General features: G+C 44.4%; 1 protein-coding gene across 5 annotated transcripts in view; it reads left to right on the forward strand.

The window, feature by feature from the left end:
• USP40 (ubiquitin specific peptidase 40) overlaps positions 1 to 18032 on the forward strand; it is a 61405-nt gene that overhangs the window by 12393 nt on the left and 30980 nt on the right. For all 5 annotated transcript variants that reach the window (XM_065669687.1, XM_065669683.1, XM_065669685.1 and 2 more), the window contains 16 exons: positions 606 to 927; positions 1507 to 1588; positions 2329 to 2500; positions 2977 to 3061; positions 4185 to 4255; positions 5456 to 5775; positions 6401 to 6527; positions 7763 to 7820; positions 8756 to 8809; positions 10448 to 10536; positions 11161 to 11247; positions 12468 to 12504; positions 14031 to 14095; positions 14650 to 14724; positions 16113 to 16239; positions 17310 to 17404. In XM_065669687.1, the coding sequence (XP_065525759.1) occupies positions 606 to 927; positions 1507 to 1588; positions 2329 to 2500; positions 2977 to 3061; positions 4185 to 4255; positions 5456 to 5775; positions 6401 to 6527; positions 7763 to 7820; positions 8756 to 8809; positions 10448 to 10536; positions 11161 to 11247; positions 12468 to 12504; positions 14031 to 14095; positions 14650 to 14724; positions 16113 to 16239; positions 17310 to 17404 (1866 nt within the window). The remainder of the gene's footprint in view (positions 1 to 605; positions 928 to 1506; positions 1589 to 2328; positions 2501 to 2976; positions 3062 to 4184; positions 4256 to 5455; positions 5776 to 6400; positions 6528 to 7762; positions 7821 to 8755; positions 8810 to 10447; positions 10537 to 11160; positions 11248 to 12467; positions 12505 to 14030; positions 14096 to 14649; positions 14725 to 16112; positions 16240 to 17309; positions 17405 to 18032) is intronic.

Below are 18032 nucleotides of genomic sequence, written 5' to 3' on the forward strand. Positions count from 1 at the left end.
ACATGGAGCTGTTGGAGCAAGTCCAGAGGAGGGCCATGAGGATGAGCAGGGGCTGGAGCAGCTCCTGTATGGAGACAGGCTGAGAACATTGGGGCTGTTCAGTGTGGGGAAAAGAACCCTTGTGGAGACCTCAAAGCAGCTTCCAGTGTCTGAAGGGGGCTACAAGGATGCTGGAGAGGGACTGCAGTGACAGGACAAGGGGTGATGGGTTCAAACCGAAACAGGGGAAGTTCAGGTTGGAGATAAGGCAGAAGCTCTTCCCTGTGAGGGTGCTGAGGTGCTGGCACAGGGTGCCCAGAGAAGCTGTGGCTGCCCCATCCCTGGCAGTGCTCAAGGCCAGATTGGACACAGGGGCTTGGAGCACCCTGCTCTAGTGGAAGGTGTCCCTGCCAGTGGCAGGATATTGGGACCGGATGAGCTTTAAGCTCCCTTCAACCCAAACCAGTCTGGGATTTTATGAAATACATGTGGAAGCATCATAAACCCAAGTTCGAAGTGGTGGGGCTTGTGTGTCAATTTGAGGATGAATCAGGTGAAGTAGATAATTCAGGTTGCTTATATTGAAAACCGGGTTTCTTTTTCATCTGCCTTTGCTTTTGTGTTAGTATCTGCAGAATCATCCTCAGATTTTTCAGTTCAGCCCTGATGAAAACAAGATTGGTCTGAAGGAAAAACACAAGCTGATGGTTAAGTCAGATTTTCAAGGCCAAGATCTCCAAAGCCCTCCTCAGAAGAATGATGTCCAGTGGGACTCGGAGAAAACCCCTCCGAGGCTAAAGGACAGTTCTGCTGATTGTCATTGGTTTGATCTGAATGATTCCAAAGTTCAGCCCATCAAGGAGAAGGATATTGAGAAACAATTTGAGGGGAAAGAGAGTGCCTACATGCTGTTCTATCGCAAATCTCAGTTAAAAAGGCCACCTGAAGGTACACAAAGCTCATCTTGATTCCGGGCTAACTTCCTTTATTGGCACTTTGTTTTTGGGAGGGCAAAGGCTGTTGGGCATATCAGTGCTTTGCAAGAACTGAAGATACAGATTTCCTTCAGGTGATCGTTTGAAGAAAGGGTTAACTGAAGAATACAAGGTTACCTGCAGGGAGGTGGTGGTGGCCAATTAGTTGGCTGTAGCTGACTTTAGGCCAGGTTGGATGGGGCTTGGAGCAACCTGCTCTAGTGGAGGGTGTCCCTGCCCATGGCAGGGGGTTGAAACCGGAGAAGCTCTACGGTCCCTTCCAACCCAAACCAGGCTGGGATTCTAACATCTCTTTCCAGAACAAATATAAGATGTTGCTAACAGTCTTGATATATTTGTTTCCCTTAAGGAAAAATTGCTGGGATGAAGTTAAATCATCTTGCAGTTTAATTTTCTCCCTTAGGAAAGGATGCAACATTATGGCTCTGAATTTTCAATTGTTACCATACTGTAATATCTCATCTTGATCACTCGTTTGCCAAAACACATGTTGAGCAGCTGCGGTCAAACTAACCTGTGGTATTTTTTGCAGCAAGAGGAAATCCAAGGTACAAAATACCCACACACCTTTTGAATGAAATGAATGCTGCTAATACTGAGCTGCAAAAAAAGAGGTATATTAATGTAACTGTACCAATCTCTTGAACAGCTTTCTTAATCTGCAGATCTCCAAAGGGACTTAAATTGAATGAAACTCAAAGTAGAGCCAGATGCAAGAGGGTTTGAGATGAGCTCTTAGGCAGAAGTTCTTCCCTGTGAGGGTGCTGAGGTGCTGGCACAGGGTTCCCGGAGAAGCTGTGGCTGCCCCATCCCTGGCAATGTTCAAGGCCGGGTTGGACACAGGGGCTTGGAGCACCCTGCTCTAGTGGAAGGTGTCCCTGCCCATGGCAGGGGGTTGGAACTGGATGAGCTTTAAGGTCCCTTCCAGCCCAAACCAGGCTGGGATTCTATAAGGATTTAGGTATAAAGGGGAAGACATGTCTGTGCCTGTCCTGAATCAGTGTCACTGCACTTGTTCTTTCTCTGGCTTTCAACAGAGTACTGATCGGCAACACAGTCTGAAAACCCCTATAACCTCCACATCCCTAAAGATCAAGTTTGTCATAATGTTTAGAAATGTTGACTAAGTTGTAGAACTACCCAGAACATACTCTTAAGAGTGCTTATGTGGAGGATGTCTCTATTCCACGTCATCTTTGAACACCTCTCTGCATACCCCTTGAAGAAGCATAGAATATGGCAGTCAGTTTAGCCATGAGGGTTAACAGTTCAGGCTACAGAAGTATCTCTGAGATAAGACAGCCATTCTATGGGGTTAAATTCCCTGCCTTACTCTTGTATTCTTCTTCCCAAGAGCGGAATGTGATTCAGTCAACAACGGCATTGATTTACATCTCCACTTGAGCTCATGTTATACGTTTCACAATGGGGCTTTGCATCCTGCGCTTACTTGGAAAGAGAGTGTTGTGGGTTTGACTATTGACAGAAGGAAAACGCTAGGAGACCTTCGGCAATCAATATTCCAGGTATTTGCTGTATTAAATGAATTCAGATCCTTAGTTTTCACTTGGGCCACAAGGAGATTTACAGATATATTTGTGCTGCAATTTTTATTTCATTGAGATTTTTTCAACAGTAAAAGTAGTTTGAAGGAGACTAAAAGCCCAATTTATAACATGCTTTTTCAGAAAGATTTGCATCAAAGCTAACTCAGTGTCAGGAAACACTGTTTGCTTTCCTTGTACCTCCCATTCTGGTTAGTGTCCACTTGTAGCTACTTTTGTCCCTCTGGTGACAGGCCTGAAAGGCCAAGTCCTAAATACTTGAGTGTTTCCTTCATTCCTGGTCTGGTTGAGATAGATCTCTGTAATTTGTTACTCATCTCCCAGTGAGCTTAGTAGCCAGGCTGCAGCAGTGCTCGGTAGAGTTGTAATGCTGAGTGCTGTGAGTTATTGCTTGCTGGCAGTTTATTTCTTTGACTCTTTTTATTCTTCCTAATTAGATGTTGGAATCTTGGGAAGGAGACATGATCCTCAGTATTGCCAAGCCTTTACCAGCAGGACTACATCTTTACCAGATACTTGATGGTAAGACAAGGCTCCCATGTTATTTACATGCTGATTTCTGCAGACAGTGAGCATTTCACATGTAAACCAGCTTGGAGATGTGTATTACTGGACATTGAGTCTTCAGACTCAAGCTTAGGTGCAAGTCCACTGCAGTTAAGTTATTTAGGACACTCTTGTTAGTGAAATGAAGGGATTTGAGACTTGGTTGTATGTTATCTTGGTTGTGAAATACAGTGAGACTGCAGATCTTATCCAAGTCAAACATACTTGCTGACAAAAACAGCAGCTATGTATTTTGATCTTGATTTGCTTATGAATGTTTACTTTCATGCTATTTACCTAGTAGGCAGGGAACACAGAGGAGCCAGGGTGACACAAAAGAAAAGTGTAGGTTAGACTTAAGCTGAAGTTGGAATTCTGTAAAGGAAGAGGCTTACATAAAGAGTACATTATAGAGTAATTAGGCTTTTAAAAAGCATGAGTTCTGTCTCTGGTTTTACACTGTTGTGCAATTCAAGGGCTTCTTTTCAGAAGCCATTTTAAGATTTTGTAGTCTTTGTGGTCTGTTTCAGAGAATGAGGGTTCTACCAGCGCATAACTAACTTCCCATGATGGTGACTTCAAAATAGAGAGGCACTCAAAGCTGCTGTCAGCATTCTTCCACGTGCTAGTATGGTTCTTTAAATGACAATCTGAATCTGACTTACTGTAGAAAGGTAAACTGCAGTAGGGGCATTAGTATTTTCAAAGAATGGGCTTGGAATGTACAGAGTGTAAATCCATATTAAATTCAGCCTTTTCATTTTAGGTTCATTGATTCACTGCTCAGTCTTAGGTAGATAATTCCGACCAAGCAGCTTTGCCAAGTGCTCGCTTGGGCCTCACTTTGCAAAGGAAATGAAATTCAAACCTTTGTGCTCTGGCCCTGTTTACTTAGAGTGCTGTACGAGTGTGTACCTGCTTGTGGGGCCCTTGCTGCATGGGTGAACCCTAACTTACCCACCCTAAATTCTGACCACACAAGCTTTTGTACTGATACACTTGAGCCAGAGTAGAATATGCCAGTATATTTCAGTTCACCAGCTCACCCTGTTTGTCTATTTTGTGGGGGGCAAGAACCTGATGATTTCCTCCTTTTTAGGAGATAAGCTGACACTGGATGTCATTGGGCTGGCTGATGGAACAGATGTCTTTGTGTGGAATGGGAAAGAGGTAAAAGAGCCAAATAACTTCTCTGCTTGTCTGGTCTGAAGAGGTATGATGTAGATACCCACTGCCAGTTACATCAGAGGATGTCCTGGAAATATCTGGTGCCTCTTGGATGGAGATGGGTTGACAGCAATGCAATAACAAAAACTTATGCTTTGTAGTGAATTCTTTACTATGGAGGTTGTAAGGCCCAGGTTGCCCAGAGAAGCTGTGGCTTCCGCATCCCTGGCAGCGTTCAAGGCCAGGTTGGACACAGGGGCTTGGAGCAACCTGCTCCAGTGGAAGGTGTCCCTGCCCATGGTAGGGGTTGGAACTGGATGAGCTTTAAGGTCCTTTCCAACCCAAACCAGTCTGGGATTGTATGATTTCACATATAAAATGAGACCTGTCAGTAATTACTTCTGTGTATGATCTCCCTGAAATACTACACTACTTCTTTACTGTTGCAAATTCCTTTTAATAGTGAGGCTTCTGCTTGACTTTCAGATGCTTGTAATACAGTATTTTATCCTATCTCTGTAATGGAAACAAGTGTTAGATGTCATAAAATACTAGATACTAGATCTAGATCATGCTTTGCTAAGAAAGGTTGGACCAGATGATTCTTGAGATCTCTTCCAGCCTGGTATTCTGTGATTCTAAAGTTCTGTGATACTTTTAAAGGACTTCTGTTGTAGAAGTGTGTGTTTTCTTTCTGATCTATCAAAAAATCCTAACACAAACCAACCCCAAACCTAAAGTAAGAGTCATTCTTGTCCTGGTTGATGGTATGCTCTTTGCTACTCCAGCTTCCTGCATGATTCAGTTGTCTTCAACAAGGAGCTATATTCTTTGCCTAGGCTGAGTATCAGAAAGGCCAGATTTTGAAGTCTAATTCTCTTGATCTGCCTCAGTCACAGTTTTGGGTAGTTCTTTAATAACCTGAAGGGCTGAATTCCTCTCTTTTTAATCTGATGGAGACCAAGTATTTTTATATGCAGACTTGGAACAGCTAAGGAACAGACCTTAGCATTATGCTTTCTTTTCCCAATACCTCTAAGTTACTCCAGTTGTTTGTTCAGTAGGCATTTGGTCAAAGGTGGTTTGTTTCTAATGAGGAGAGAAGGTCCATCCTTTCCTCTTAATAGTAGTTATTTATTGCTGTCCAGTCTCTTCTGTATTGTATTGATCCCCACAGCATGAATCTTGCTTTCCTTCCTTCAGGTTGGTGGCACAAAGGTGATGACAGGCCCTGATCATGAACCTGTGGTCCTAAATGTTCTTCATTTAGAGGAGTACAACGAGGGAGGGAAGGGTCAGCACTTCACAGAGTCACAGCACGTCTTTTCCTGCAGCACAAAACTGGGTGAGCTGCACAGAGCCTTAGCACCAGCTGGAGGAATCATTCTAAAGAACCTCTCGGGACCAGAGAAAGAAGCTAAAAACTGGGAAATTCTTCTGGAAGAAGATATGAACAAAACAGTCAGAAGTGTTGGTCTGACAGATGGATGCTCAGTACTCATCTTAGACAGCCATGATCAGAGGTAACCATCTGAATTACAAGTATAATTAAGGAAAACAGCAATTTTGGCAAAATCTGTTTTGTTCAAATTATGCCAGCCATGTATGTAGTCTTTTACTTGTCACTTTGAGCTTTTTAGTTCAAGATAATGCAATCTTAAATTTTGGAGATCAGGTACTTACCAACTCTTAACTATTTGCTCTTGAAGTGCAGATTCAGTCATATCCTTTACACTTTTAAAGGGGAAAACTTGGCGAGTACAACCTGTGTGCTGGCACATCTTGGCATAACCTGAATTACTGAGATTTGAATTGGGTGGTCTTCCAAGGGACTCAGTGAGATGAGAGAACAGAGCAATATCAGAAGCAGCTTTGCTGAAACTCTTGAGTTGAATCTAAATATGCCCAGCTAGATTTCTGGTCTCATTTCACTTCCCAGTGCATAATCCATAGGTTAATTCCCATTTTCAGAGATGTGTATGTGCTTGCTACATAAATACTGGCTTTCTAGTTGGAACAGTACTGAAAAATGGAGATTAAATCAAGCAGTGGGAGGTCAACCCCTCAGCTTGTGGAGTTGGGATACAGAGGATCCAAGGCTGGCTCTACACCAACTGTCCATCATCATCTTTGTCCTACTCATTCCAGCTTTGTGAGTGTGTCAAGTGGCAATTTGACAGCTTTTACATATGACATCAGCTGGCTCCAAGTGAAAAACTTCTGCAGAACAGGAGATGAAGATCAACAAGTTAAAATTACTGCCACTATAGAAACGGTAAGGAGGCACATTTGGTCAGGGATATAACACATGCTGTTTCCCAGGAAAACTTGGCCAGTGCATGTGGGCCAATTGAGGAGGAGTGGATTTAATCTCAGAGCTGAAATGTTTCTGTGATGAAAATCATAAAATCGACCAGGTTGGAAAAGCCCATCCAGTCCATCCGCTCCCCAGCACTGCCAAGGCCACCACTAACCCATGGCACTGAGGGCCTGGTCTTCACGGTGTGGGAGCACTTGCAGGGACGGTGACTCCAGCCCTGCCCTGGGCAGCCTGTTCCAATGCCTGAGCACCCTCTGGGGAAGGAATTGTTCCTCAGCTCCATCTAAACCTGCCCTGGTGCAGCTTGAGGCCGTTTCCTCTTGTCCCATCCCTTGTTCCTTGGGAGCAGAGCCCAGCCCCCTTCTGGCTCCATCCTCCTGGCAGTTGTAGGGAGTGATAAGGTCCCCCCTGAGCCTTCTCTTCTCTAGACTGAACCCCCGGGTCTCTCAGCCATTCCCCATCACACTTGCGCTCCAGGCCCTGCACCAGCTCAATTGCCCTTCTCTGGCCCCACTCCAGCACCTCAATGTCTCTATTGCAGTGAGGGGCCAAGAACTGAACACAGGATTCAAGGTGCAGTACTGTGCAACTCAGATTTACAGTTACTGGGATACTTTGCACGCTGTATAATGGGACTGTAATGCAGGTAACTTAAAACAGTGCAGCTACATCACTGGGCTTCAGTGAGAAACAACATTCTTTTTAGTCTGTCCCATTAGCGTATGTTTGGTGAGGCTATGTCAGTAAAGCAAACAAAGATACTGGAAGAGGAAGATACAGATTGAGAGCAGCCCTGAGGGAAAGGACTTGAGGGTGTTGGGTAAGGAGAAGCTCCCCATGACCCAGCATCAGTGTGTGCTTGAGCCCAGAACCCCACTGTGTGCTGGGCTGTATCCCAGAGCGTGAGCAGCAGCTCAGGGAGGGGATTCTGCCCCTCTGCTGCGCTCTGGGGAGATCTTAGAGCAGCTGCAGTGCCTCAGGGGGCTACAAGAAAGCTGGAGAGGGGCTTTGGACAAGGGCCTGTAGGGACAGGACAAGGGGAATGGCTCTAAGCTGGACAGAGTGTGTATAGTGTTAGGAATAATCCAGGACTAATTTCATTTGAAGGCTGCATTTTGTAGGCAGACATGTGAACAGCGGGTGTGTTACTGGCATTGTGCATTAGGGGTGCTAATGCTGCTTTCTTTTAGGTGATGGCAGATATAAAAATGAAAGCTATACGGGAGCTTCAGCTCGAGGAGGAGCTGGGTAAGTGCTTTTACATGTGATAATGTTAGAAAATCCATTGCTGTGAAGGGGTTTTGTGTTTGGTTTTGATAAAAGAGGGTGTAAAGGTCTTAATTAATCTAATTCTGGATGAAATTCTTATTTTTCTTAGCTTAGAAAAAATCATTGGATGCAAGACTTGATTAAATACATTTTATGAAGCTCTGGTTTTTCAGAAGCTGTTTGAGTAGGAATAATCATGTACCTTACTACAGTCATCAATGTTTACAAATATGTAAAGGGTAGGTGTCAGGATGATGGAGCTAGGCTTTTTTCAGTGATATCCAGTGATAGGACAAGGGGCAATGGGTGTAAACTGGAACATAGGAAGTTCCATGTTAACATCAGGAAGAACTTCTTTACTGTGAGAGTGACAGAGCACTGGAACAGGTTGCCCAGGGGGGTTGTGGAGTCTCCTACACTGGAGATATTCAAGGCCCGCCTGGACAAGTTCCTGTGTGATGTACTGTAGGTTACCCTGCTCTTGCAGGGGGGTTGGACTAGATGATCTTTTTAGGTCCCTTCCAACCCTTGGGATTCTGTGATTCTGTGATTCTGTATTGCACTGAGTATTGATGACTCTTTTTTTAACCTTTTCTTTTCTTTAAGACAATCCAGTTTCCTTTCTTGGAAGTTGTTTTTGATGCCTTTACCTATGGGGAGCACTGGGTCAGTTTGTATTGAACTGCTTGTGGCTGACAGAAAGAAACCCTCACTAAAAGCATCACAACCAAGAATGTTCAAGGAGTCTTTAGGAATCTCTCTCCAACTGTACTTCTGATGTTATCCCTCCAGAGGGAGGCCTCAAACATAACCCTGTTAATCCTAATGTGTTATCTGTCTGAAGTTCTAAGCCATATTTCTTCCTTATTGAATTACTTACTAGATCTCTCTCTTTCCTGTCCTTTTTGTTCCAGCAAATGCCAGCTGTCTGAGACCTGTCAGTGGAAACGGGAAACTTCTGTCTCCAGGTAAATTTAACCATGATTCTGTAAGTTCAGTTCGGAAACTTAACGCTTCCCTTTGTCCTTTCCTGGGAGAAGCACACACATGCAGAACTCCACTGAGCTCCAGGCTTAACTGAAGTGACTGTGTTTGGATTTGTGGGTTTGTTTGATGGTTGGGTTTTTTTTCCCTGGTTTTACTGTTTATTAACATTACCAACACAGTGCTAGAGGTGAAACTTAAATAGGATCATAGAATCCCAGCCTGGTTTGGGTTAGAAGGGACGTTAAAGCTCATCCAGTCCCAACCCTCTGCCATGGTCAGGGACACCTTCCACTGGAGCAGGCTGCTCCAAGCCCCTGTGTTCAACTTGACCTTGAACAGTGCCAGGGATGGGGCAGCCACAGCTTCTCTGGGCACCCTGTGCCAGCGCCTCAGCACCCTCACAGGGAACAGCTTCTGCCTAAGAGCTCATCTCAGTCTCCCCTCTGGCAGGTTAAAGCCATTCCCCTTGTCCTGTCCCTATGTCCCTACAGGCCGTTGTCTAAAGCCCCTCTCCAGGTCTCTTGTAGCCTCTTTAGCACTGGGAGCTGATCTAAAGTCTCCCAAAGCCTTCTCTTCTTTTTCATGCATCCCTAATGAATAAAACTGGTGGGCATTCCTGCTTCTGTTCATTGACCACTGGCCATATGCTTCAAGGCTGTGGAAATTAACATTAAGTCGTATGTTCCATACTTAAACTGGAGTCTCTACGTGATCTGGTTTAAATCATATTTAATACATTTACATAGCAACTTCCTAGACTTTCCAGGGGCAGTGGTGAGAAACATAGTGGACCAGTTTTGTGCTTGCTGGGAAACATTTGCTATGTGTTTGCTATTTTGCATTAGTAAACATGGCCAGGAAGCCAAAGAGAGCTCAATTCCCTTCCACTCCATGCTTGTCAGCCAGCACCTGGAGAATTGTGTCCATTCTGGGGGCTCCTCAGCATGAGAAAGAAGCTCTTGCACACTAGAGCCCATCTAGAGCAGAGCACCCAGAATGGTTTGGGTATCTGGAACATTGGAAAGATGAGGAAAGCTGGGTTCTTCCAGCTGAAGAGGAAGAAGCTTGGGTGGAGGAAGTGTAATTGTTGTCTTTAACTCCTTAACATGGACATAGAGGGAAGGCAGAGCCATATTCATCTCAGAGGAGCACATGACAAGGATGAAAAGCAGCAGACACAAGTTTGTGAGGGGAAATTCCAGCTGATATGGAGGGAGGGGAGAAGGGAATTCACACTGGGAGGCGTTAAACAATAGATAGGGACCCCAGAGGGGCTGGTAGCTGTGCATCCCTGGAGCTGTTCAGTTTGACTGGGAAAAGCCCAGAGTCAACTGATGTGACAACAGAGCAGGGATTGGGACCACACAACCTGCAAAGATCCATCCCAACCTAAATGATTTTGTCAGTCCATATACAAGGAGTGGTGGGGAGGAACCTTTACACGGATGCTGTTTTGATCTCATCAGTGGAGGCTTACAGATGTGGTGTCAACACTGTGCAAGTGAAGCTCTCTAAATGACACTGAATATTTTTATCTTAAAGAGCAGCATGATAGAACGGGTATTTTCAGGAAGCAGCAGATGATGATGGTGATGTTCTCTGTGTTTTTGTCCTTGAAGTGCCTGAGGATTATACTGTCAAGGAAGCAGAACTGAAAATGGGAAGCTTGCTTGGGCTGTGTCATGGGAAAGCTCCAACTTCCACTCAGGTATGGTAGTGGTGTGACTAAAAAGAGTCTTGTGCTGCTTTTATGCTTTGTTTAGAGTTCCCAGTGTGTCTTGTACTCCTCTTCTTACTCTCCTGATGGTTGAAAATGGCATGGAAACAAATGCTCAGTGCACTAAGAATCACATATTTCAGCATGAAGGCTCTCACCATTTAGTTGCAGAAGGCCAAGAGCATATATGTGACCAGTTTATAGCTCATGTGGGTAGCGGTAAATCACTTCTCATTCATCTCTTAGTGGTTGTCCAACTCTTGTGCTCTGCTGTGCATATAAAGAGCATAAAGGAAGAAAAGGGGGATATTGCTCTTGATATCTGCAAGTCGTAAATATGGAGGAGAAAAAGTAGATGTATATTTCTAAAGATCAGATTGCATTTTCAGCAGGCATGCAGATGGTTAATGAAGATCTAAGGATGGCCATAACTCAGTTGCATGTGCTTCTCTAGTAGTACCGGTTACATTGTTTGCTTTAGCCCAAGGGAGTTTCAGTGCTGTTTGACTGATGGCAGGAGTGCAATAGCTGGTCTATGTGTGCAGTAGGGAGTGTTACTTCACAGTATTTCCATACTTCAGTATGTGTTCTAATAGCTTATACTTGCCTTTTCAGCTCTTCTTGTACTTTATTGTTGGGAGTGACCACACTGGAAGCCCCGAGATGGAGATAGTTGTGGAAGAGACTACTTCTGTCAAAGAGGTAAGTCTTGCTGCTTTGAAAAGCTTTTCTCATACCTGGCCCAGGTCTGCTTCTCCTGGAGAGCATTGCCTCATCTTCTGCATCACTTCAGGTCACGAAGAGACAGTGAAGCAAAGGAAGTGCTTCAACAGCAAAAGAGCTTGATCTTTCACCAAGTAGTAAAGAGACATCTTTGCTTTTCCCAAGCATGAACTCAGCCCAGCTGCTCCATGCATAGCAACCACTCCACAGCAGTCCTCAGAATGATAACATACACATGCTACAGCCTGACACAGTTCTCCTGTAGCTTATCAGACTCTGAGTGCACAGAACTGGGGTAAAAGGAGTCAGGAGGAGCTGTGCACACAATGAAGGAAGGAGTTCTCAGTACTATCAATGCAGGGTTCTGGCACAGAGAGCTAACATCGCTGAGCAGTGGCTGGGAAGTGTTGAGCTTGCACAGTTACTTTTGAAAAGGTGAACCTTCAAACTCTGTGGCAGAGGTTGTTCAAGTAAAGCAACAAAAAGCACAGATTTGGGATGTTTTCTTTTGAAAAAGCTTGTAACAGCTGACTCACCTGCACAGCATTCCAGTGCCTGAAGGGCCTGCAGGAAACCTGGAGAGGGGATTTGAATGAGGGCCTGCAGGGACAGGACAAGGGGAATGGCTTTAACCTGCCAGAGGGGAGATTGAGATGAGCTCTTGCGGAAACCTCAGAGCAGCTTCCAGTGTCTGAAGGGGGCTACAAGGATGCTGGAGAGGGACTGCAGTGACAGGACAAGGGGTGATGGGTTCAAACCGAAACAGGGGAAGTTCAGGTTGGAGATAAGGCAGAAGCTCTTCCCTGTGAGGGTGCTGAGGCGCTGGCACAGGGTGCCAAGAGAAGCTGTGGCTGCCCCATCCCTGGCAGTGTTCAAGGCCAGGTTGGACACAGGGGCTTGGAGCAAGCTGCTCTAGTGGGAGGTGTCCCTCTCTGTGGCAGGGGGTTGGAACCGGATGAGCTTTAAGCTCCCTTCAACACAAATCAGGGATTCTGTGATAGTAATTTCTTGCCTGAATCCAGTCCTTGCAGGGTTTCATGTGTAGCTCAAGTACAGCATGTGTAATTGCATAGGTTTTAGAACTGGACCAAGAATCAGTTTCTCAGTCTTTGTTAGAACATTCCAGTACAGATTTGCTGAGAACTGTATTTCACAAGCTATGAATTAAGCCAAGTCTTACCATGTGTTTCTTTTTTCAGTGTCTGAATTTAATGCTGGAAAAGTCTGGATTATCAGGTCAGTTGTGTTACTGTTTAATGATTTTTTAAAAGGAATTCCCAGATTTGTCAGACAGCTTTTGCTATCCTGAAACTTAGATCATTCAAGCAAACTTACAACTTGCATGTCTCATTGTAATATGAGTAGGAGAGAGAATTATCACTCTCAGTCTTGCTCTGACAAGAGTTGTGCAATTGCTATTGAAAAGCAGTTCCAAGCTCTCCATTTAATCACAATGTGGCAAAATCTATAGTTCCAAGACTAATGGACTGGGAGCAGCTGGAGGTGTTTGGCTGCTTTGACAAGTTCTCTGTAGTGGGAACCACTGCATGAGATTAACTATAAAAAAGCAACTTTCGGTTGCTTTGCAAACCCAGGTTACTCAAAGTGAGATCAGTTGGGCCATTATTTGAGAATCTGAGTGGTGGCAGTTACTTGTGGGAAGATTGAGATTAGTTTTTAGGCAGAAATTCTTCCCTGTGAGGGTGCTGAGGTGCTGGCACAGGGGGTGCAGAGAAGCTGTGGCTGCCCCATCCCTGGCAGTGTTCAAGGCCAGGTTGGACACAGGGATTTGGAGCACCCTGCTCTAGTGGAAGGTGTTCCTGCCCGTGGCACGGGTTGGAACTGGATGATCTTAAGGTCCTTCCCAACCCAAACCAGTCTCTGATTGTTACTAAGCTTCTATATGAGGATTATGGAGGAGATAGAGCACAAAAATGACACCTGAATTTCCTGGGTGAACATCTCTTTCCATTGATGTTGAGACGGAGGAAGGTAAGAAGAGACTTCGAGTGCATTGCATTCCAGTTTCTACGCTGAACACTCATTGAATACTGAGTATGTGTTACAGTGGACTGATGGCTCCAAAAGCCATCAGAGTTCACCTGAAAGACATTACAATCAAAATACACATTGAGTAGCCCAACTGATAGTGAAACACTGTGTTCTTGTGTATATGTACATATAAGTTGAAAAAGTTAGAGGCCTTGAAATAAACTTCACCTTTTTCATTGCCTGCAGTGGAGGGTTCCTGCCACGGATCAGTGCTTCTGGGTTTAGTGCTTTGTTTTCTGTGACCAGTTTTGAGCAGTTTATTTGTTCTTTCTGTCTCTGCACTTCACATATAGGTGCTAAATGTAAAGTATTGTAGTTTCTGGACTGCACTATCTCTCTTTCTCCTGGCAGACAATTGGAGAGGGGGAGTTGTATTTTATGTACAGTGTAGTTTACATTTTAGCAAGTCTGTCATCAATTCAGGTGATGAATTGGCATGAGAATTCCTTCATTTTCCTCTTCAAACAGGGAAATTATCGGGTAGGTGAGGAAGAGACATTACTGCAAGTAAGAGAAGACCATTTCCAAAGAGCAGAATGTTTCTAGGGGTTGGGGAAGGACATGAAGGAATACTTCAGTTAGTTTGTTAGTTGTGGTTGAAATAAAAAGGATCACAAGAACCCTTTACCACTGATGGAGAGGTCTGTAATGTTTTATTCTTGAGCCCCCATTCTTGGCTAATGTGTTTCCCATCTGTATGGTTTTGGTAGGTGACAATTGGCACTTGAGGAGGATTGACTGGTGCTATGAAGCAGGGGAAGCATTGAGTCAGGAGGTAAGAGCATCTTTTTCGCTTGAATTCTGCTGTGGTTGGTTTGCTTCCACTTTTCTTTAGAGACTTTCCCTGAAGAGAGGTGCAGCACCAAAAACCCTTGGCGGGTCTTTGTGTGCTACAGCAGCACACACACTGTTGGATTCTCACAGCCCTTGTGAAGACACTATTGGGATACCTATGGTGCAAATGGAAACCTTAGGCACCTGCCCCTTATGATTAAGCCATACGCAGAGAGTTTTTCCAAAAGACTTACTATACATTAAAGGGTTGTGTGCTAAGAAGCATGAGGTGTCAGCTGGTGAGATGTGGAGGTGCAAAGGAAACACACAGCTCTGCAGGATGCTGTGGAGGGGCTGCTGCAGAGCAGACTCCTATAGGTGCAGCATTCTGTGCTGCTGCAAATTTGCCTCTGATTGATGGATGTTAAATCAATATTCATGCTCTTTGGTGGACCTTTGGCATGCATGGCTTAAAAACCCACCAACATCTGCTTTAGGAAACAAAGTCCAAGAACATGGAGACTTACAGCTCTGTTGTGCTTTCTCTTCCTACAGAATGCCACGCTGAAGGAACTGAATGTTTGCAGAGGAGATACTTTGGTTATAACTGAAGGAAAGCTTCCACCAAAGGTAAAACCAGAGAGATTGTGTTCTTTAGGCAGTTGGCAGTGGTTGGAGACTGAAATATGACAGTTACTTCTCTTTTGTCCTCTTGCATGTCTTTAAAATATTTCAGTTGAAGAATTCTGGTTGGCAATAATGAAGAATGATTGTAGTTTTAAATCTCTCCTGTTTTATATCAATTTCTACAAGATTCTGAGTCTCTATTCTTCTTTCAATTGCTGTAGTAACAGCCTTGCCCGTTGCAGCAGCTTTGCCTAGATTTGTTAAGGTAGACAGATCTTAGCGCCATGGTTTAGTGGTGATATGGCAGTCCTGGGATAATGGTTGGAAAAGACCTTTAAGATCAAGTCCAACCCAGTTGATTCTGTGCTTTCTGGCATGCCCAGTTCTTGTGAAGGCACAACTCTTAGACTGCTGCCTCCTCCCAAAATGACAAACCTTAAGTGTTTTCCTCCAGATTTGGCCTGAGGATGTTGTTTGAAACCACAGGGTCCTGCTGGGAGACTCTTGTCAGTGATGATTACACAAGTGGAAGGATTCTTTGCTAACAAACTTAAAGGAGTATCAGGACAGTTTGTGGTGAGACACAGGAACAGGCTGCCCAGAGAAGTCATGGATTCCCCATTGCTGGAACTGTTCAAGACCAGGTTGGGGGTAGTTGAGGTAGTAGGGGTGCTCTAGCATGGTGTAGACATTCCAGGGGAGCCATGCTGGAGGTGAATCCACCTCCAGGGGCTCTCTGCCATCAGCAACAAAACCAGTGGTGTCCTCCTCCATGGGCTCCCAACTATCAGCCACTGGTGTCCACCTGCATGGGCTCTTCTTGGTAGTTAGGTTGATCCACTTCCATGAGTTCTTCTTGGTCTTGGGGGATCCACATCCACATGCTCCCCGCCATCAGCTGCGTGAGAATTGGTGTCCACCTCTACGGGCTCTTTTTAGTGTTTGGGTGGATCCACTACCATGGATTCTTCTTGGTCATTGGGTGTATCCACCTCTATGGGCTCCATACCATAAGCCACACAACCAGTGCTGTCTCACATCTGATACCTCTTCCTTTTTGTGGGTAGTTCCTGCAGCCATCTCTCATTTCTCCACTTCAAAAGAGGGTTTAGATGAATCCAGGTTCCTCTGGTGAGGTCATATCTGTGTCCAAAGCTCCAGACAAGAGTGTCACTCAGTTGGATCTGTAATGTGACAGCAGAGCCACAATGGGGCTGTGGGGCTGCAGGAGGATAGAGTGTTTGCACTCTTGTCCTTCTACAAGGAGGAAGTGAGAGTTGGTTACAACAGCTCAGATGTGAACAAGTCTTCTTGTTCTTTCTGAGGTGAAGATGGAACTTTTCCTTGTCTGCACATGAGCTCCCTGGTGGTACTTTCTATTCACTTTCCAGGGCTTCCTGAAGATACCCATCTGGTGGTTCAAGTCTTCAAGTCCTAAGAAACACAGAGAGCCTGCATCAGACCAAGTGAATGGGCTGACTTGCCAGATGGATGCTTTGCAGGTGTCTCCTGCAAGAGGTGAGCTTAATCAGCAAGTTTATGGTGAGAGGAGCTACTTAGGAGGCAGCTGCAGTTTTCACAAGTCCACAGTGCTGGATGGTGGGGTTCTGATGTTCCTCAGCTACACTAAGTCAAGGGTAATTTTGAAGCAGGGGATCTTGTCACAAGTAAAATGGCTTTTCCATACCTGAAGGCAGTGGCAGTACTGTAAAGTATCTACTCCATGAGCACAGAGGAAATTGGCTTTAAATGCCAGATTCCTGATACCATATTTAATTCATTTCAGGCTGTGTTGCTTTTTGAGAAGCTGCAGGAGTGATGGGTAGATTTTACATAGCATTAAAGATCTTACATAGGGTATTTGAACCTACTTTTCATAGAATCCCATAAACTGGTTTGAGTTGAAGGGACCTTAAAACTTGTACAGTTCCAACCCCTTGCCATGAGCAGGGACACCTTCCACTAGAGCAGGTTGCTTCAAGACCCGTCCTGATGTCTAATGTACATCTCCCCTTCTTTTGAAATCCAAACCAAAAAGCAGCCAGGGCAGGATCATTGAGGGAGGGCTGGGAAAGAAGAAATTTGGTTGGGGACAGCGTTGAAAAATGGAAAACCAATTTTCTACAGGAAAAATAATATCTTTGCTTTGCTGGTCAGTTGTGCTGCAGAGCAGGATCCTGCTCCTTTGAGAAGGTCTCTTTGCATTTGTCTCCTTTTCTGTCTTTCTCAGTTTGATTTTACCCCTAATGATTTCAGTAGCACAGGTAAGAGCAGCCGGAACTTTCCTTGCACCATGCTCTACATTTCAGAGTCATAACCAATGAATTGATGCTGTTTACAAATGGAACTGGCCCTGGGTTTTAGATTTGAACTATAGGATCAGTTGAAACTCTTCCTGTCTGGCAACTAAAAAGCATGTATTTATCAACTGTGTATTAGCTTTTTCTAACTGATCTCCAAAACCAAATGAGGTCAGGTCCCTTTTGTAAATGAAATCTAATTTCAAAGTGACTCATGTCGTAGGATGCTAAACAAAGTCATGTTGATTCTTCTGTTGTTTATTTCTTCCTCTCTTTCCCGTCTTAAAGATTCACCAGAACACATCCACACAGACATGGATCTTTGCTATGCTGGCAGTATAGAAATAGCAGGAGAAGCTTCTTTGGAAGATCTGAAGATGCAGGTTAGATGTTCTCCTGTCTTGGAAACTTCCAGCAACACCGGGATTAATTGAGCTCTATTAATACCTATTTCTATTTCCTTTTCCTTTGTCTCCAGTATGTTCTAATATGGCATTTGCTTATATGCCATGTTCAGTGGTAAGTACCAAGAGGCAATTGGAGCATGTAGTTCAGACACTTCCTTAGTGCATCCCCTGCAGTTGCCATTCTACCTCTCATGTGTCCTGACCTCAGAAGCCTTGTTGCACTTCATCTGGAGCTTGGCTTGAGCCCTACCTTTATTTCAGTGTAAAAATCCCTCAGGAGAAGCACACATGTACAAGCACTTCCTAAAAGGCCACTTTTCATTCCATGTTGTTCCTGTTAGTAGTTTGTTGCACCTTTTTTTTTTTTTTTTTTGTGGTTTGTATATTGGATCTAATGAAGAAAGAATTGCTTTTGATGCACAGAAGGTTGTGTTTATCATTCAGGAAGGCCAGAAACTAAGGTGCCTTTTTATGCCTTTTTTTTTTAACCATAAAAGTATAATTTTAATACCTCAACCAAACAACCCAATCCCAAACCCACCGAAGACATAAACCAATCTTATCATAAAGCTCTCTATTGTCTAGCCAGTTGGTTTTCCTAGTT

Source organism: Lathamus discolor, chromosome 3 (assembly GCF_037157495.1).
Source record: "Lathamus discolor isolate bLatDis1 chromosome 3, bLatDis1.hap1, whole genome shotgun sequence".
Taxonomy (NCBI): domain Eukaryota; kingdom Metazoa; phylum Chordata; class Aves; order Psittaciformes; family Psittacidae; genus Lathamus; species Lathamus discolor.